Source organism: Priapulus caudatus, unplaced genomic scaffold (assembly GCF_000485595.1).
Source record: "Priapulus caudatus unplaced genomic scaffold, Priapulus_caudatus-5.0.1 Scaffold350, whole genome shotgun sequence".
In the NCBI taxonomy this organism is placed as follows: domain Eukaryota; kingdom Metazoa; phylum Priapulida; class Priapulimorpha; order Priapulimorphida; family Priapulidae; genus Priapulus; species Priapulus caudatus.
In genome coordinates, this window is record NW_014577411.1 from 209,014 (window position 1) to 211,110 (window position 2,097).

The following is a 2,097-nucleotide window of genomic DNA, read 5'->3' on the forward strand; positions in this document are numbered from 1 at the left end:
GGGATGCCAGCCAACACTGACTGGTCTACCAGCCAACACTGACTGGTCTACCAGCCAACACAGACTGGTGTGCCACCCAACACTGACTGGTGTACCAGCCAGCACTGACTGGTATACCAGCCAACACTGACTAGTCTACCAGCCAACACTGACTCGTGTACCAGCCAACACTGACTGGTGTACCAGCCAACACTGACTGGTCTACCAGCCAACACTGACTGGTCTACCAGCCAACACTGACTGGTGTACCAGCCAACACTGACTGGTCTACCAGCCAACACTGACTGGTCTACCAGCCAACACTGACTGGTGTCCCACCCAACACTGACTGGTGTACCAGCCAACACTGACTGGTGGTATGCCAGCCAATACTGACTGGTGTGCCAGCCAACACTGACTGGTGTACCAGCCAACACTGACTGGTCACACACCCAACACTGACTGGTGTACCAGCCAACACTGACTGGTGTACCAGCCAACACTGACTGGTGTGCCACCCAACACTGACTGGTGTACCAGCTAACACTGACTGGTGGTATGCCAGCCAATACTGACTGGTGTACCAGCCAACACTGACTGGTGTACCAGCCAACACTGACTGGTGTACCAGCCAACACTGACTGGTGTACCAGCTAACACTGACTGGTGGTATGCCAGCCAATACTGACTGGTGTACCAGCCAACACTGACTGGTGTACACTGCACACTGTCCGATAAAGAACTCACCAACTTAAAACGGACGTGTGCATGTGTGAATAAAATCCATCCACCAATATCTCGCCTCCAGATAAATATCTTTCGGGAAGAAACCGAAGCATCTCAAGCCACAACACCCCGTGTAAACACACATCGATATCGTAATGCGAGTAAAATTTACTGCCCTAAACATGATTCGCCTCACACGAGTTATATCAACTATAGCCACGAAACAACACAACCTCAAAAATATATATATTTATATATTAGCCAGCAAATTTCATCTTTCGTGCCATTTCATCCGAGGATTCAGAGAATTACTCTGAGATTTCTATCTACAAACCGTTATTTTCGCTTTGCGTTAATAAACGCTGGATTGATCTGGTGGTCATACAGCATTCTATGGCAGGTCCTGGATACACATCTTATGACCACACACGTATCACAGACTTCCCATATGCCCTATTAATTACTCGCCAACGTTTTAATACTTAACAGTTAACGGCGACTGATTTTCACGTACATATGCACGCACAAGTCCACCTGTCTGTCCGTTAATTAATAACAACGAGAAACAATCCATTTCTCCTCCTCCAAAGACTGCCAGTAATGTCAAAAAATCATCAAAAATCATAACAGCGGCCTGGTAATTCTCTCCACTTTCATTCTCGCTCCCTCTCCTCTCTCTCCCTCCCTCCTCGCTCTCTCTCTCTCTCTCTCTAGTTCTCTCTCCCTCGCTCTCACACTCGTTTCAGTCCTCACTGTGCTTAACTAAACACGAAGAAAAACCAGCCGACTCCACCTCGGAGCCCTAGAGTCTGCGACGCCGCCCTGGCCGGTCGGACACTTCTCGGATCGCGCGCGGTCTTCCCTCGTCGTCACCCCCTCTCCCTCTCCCTCCGTCTTCTCCTCCTCCTCCGGGGGACGCTCTACGTGGTGGGCGGGGCGAGCTCTAGCTCCGTCAGCATGCGGCGACACCAGATGATGGCATTGCTAGGCGGCAGATCATCGTTCTGCAGCTTGGCGAGGTGTTTGGAGCCGAGCGAGCGGAACGCTAGCCGATACTCCCGGTCGAACGCAACTGTAACAACGCCGGAGAGCGAATACGTAAGTAAGCGTCGCACGGTAAACCCTCGTGAAAGCTGCGTTTGACTTTCGCGGTTTCGATCATTTGTGGGAAAATACATCTGCGGAATGTAGGTCCTCTTCGTAGCAAAGCTCATCCCACGTAGTGACGCAGATGGGGTCGTTGTCGTATCAAGTATTACAGATATGTACCCGAGGTAGTTTTAGGTTGTTTAGTATTATGTTTATATTTTTATATGAGGTATGTTTAGGGTTAGGGTTAGGGTTAAGGTTAGAGTTAGGGTGAGGGTTAGGGTACACTTCTGTAGTACAAGT

At 49.7% G+C, this 2,097-nt stretch overlaps 1 protein-coding gene across 1 annotated transcript in view; it reads right to left on the minus strand.

The window, feature by feature from the left end:
- Positions 1-23: 23 nt before the first annotated feature.
- The window catches only part of LOC106809390 (DENN domain-containing protein 4C-like), a 10,480-nt gene continuing 8,406 nt past the window's right edge, over positions 24-2,097 (minus strand). The window contains 1 exon segment of the mRNA XM_014812455.1: positions 24-1,777. Coding sequence (XP_014667941.1) covers positions 1,626-1,777 — 152 coding nt within the window. The 3' untranslated portion in view covers positions 24-1,625.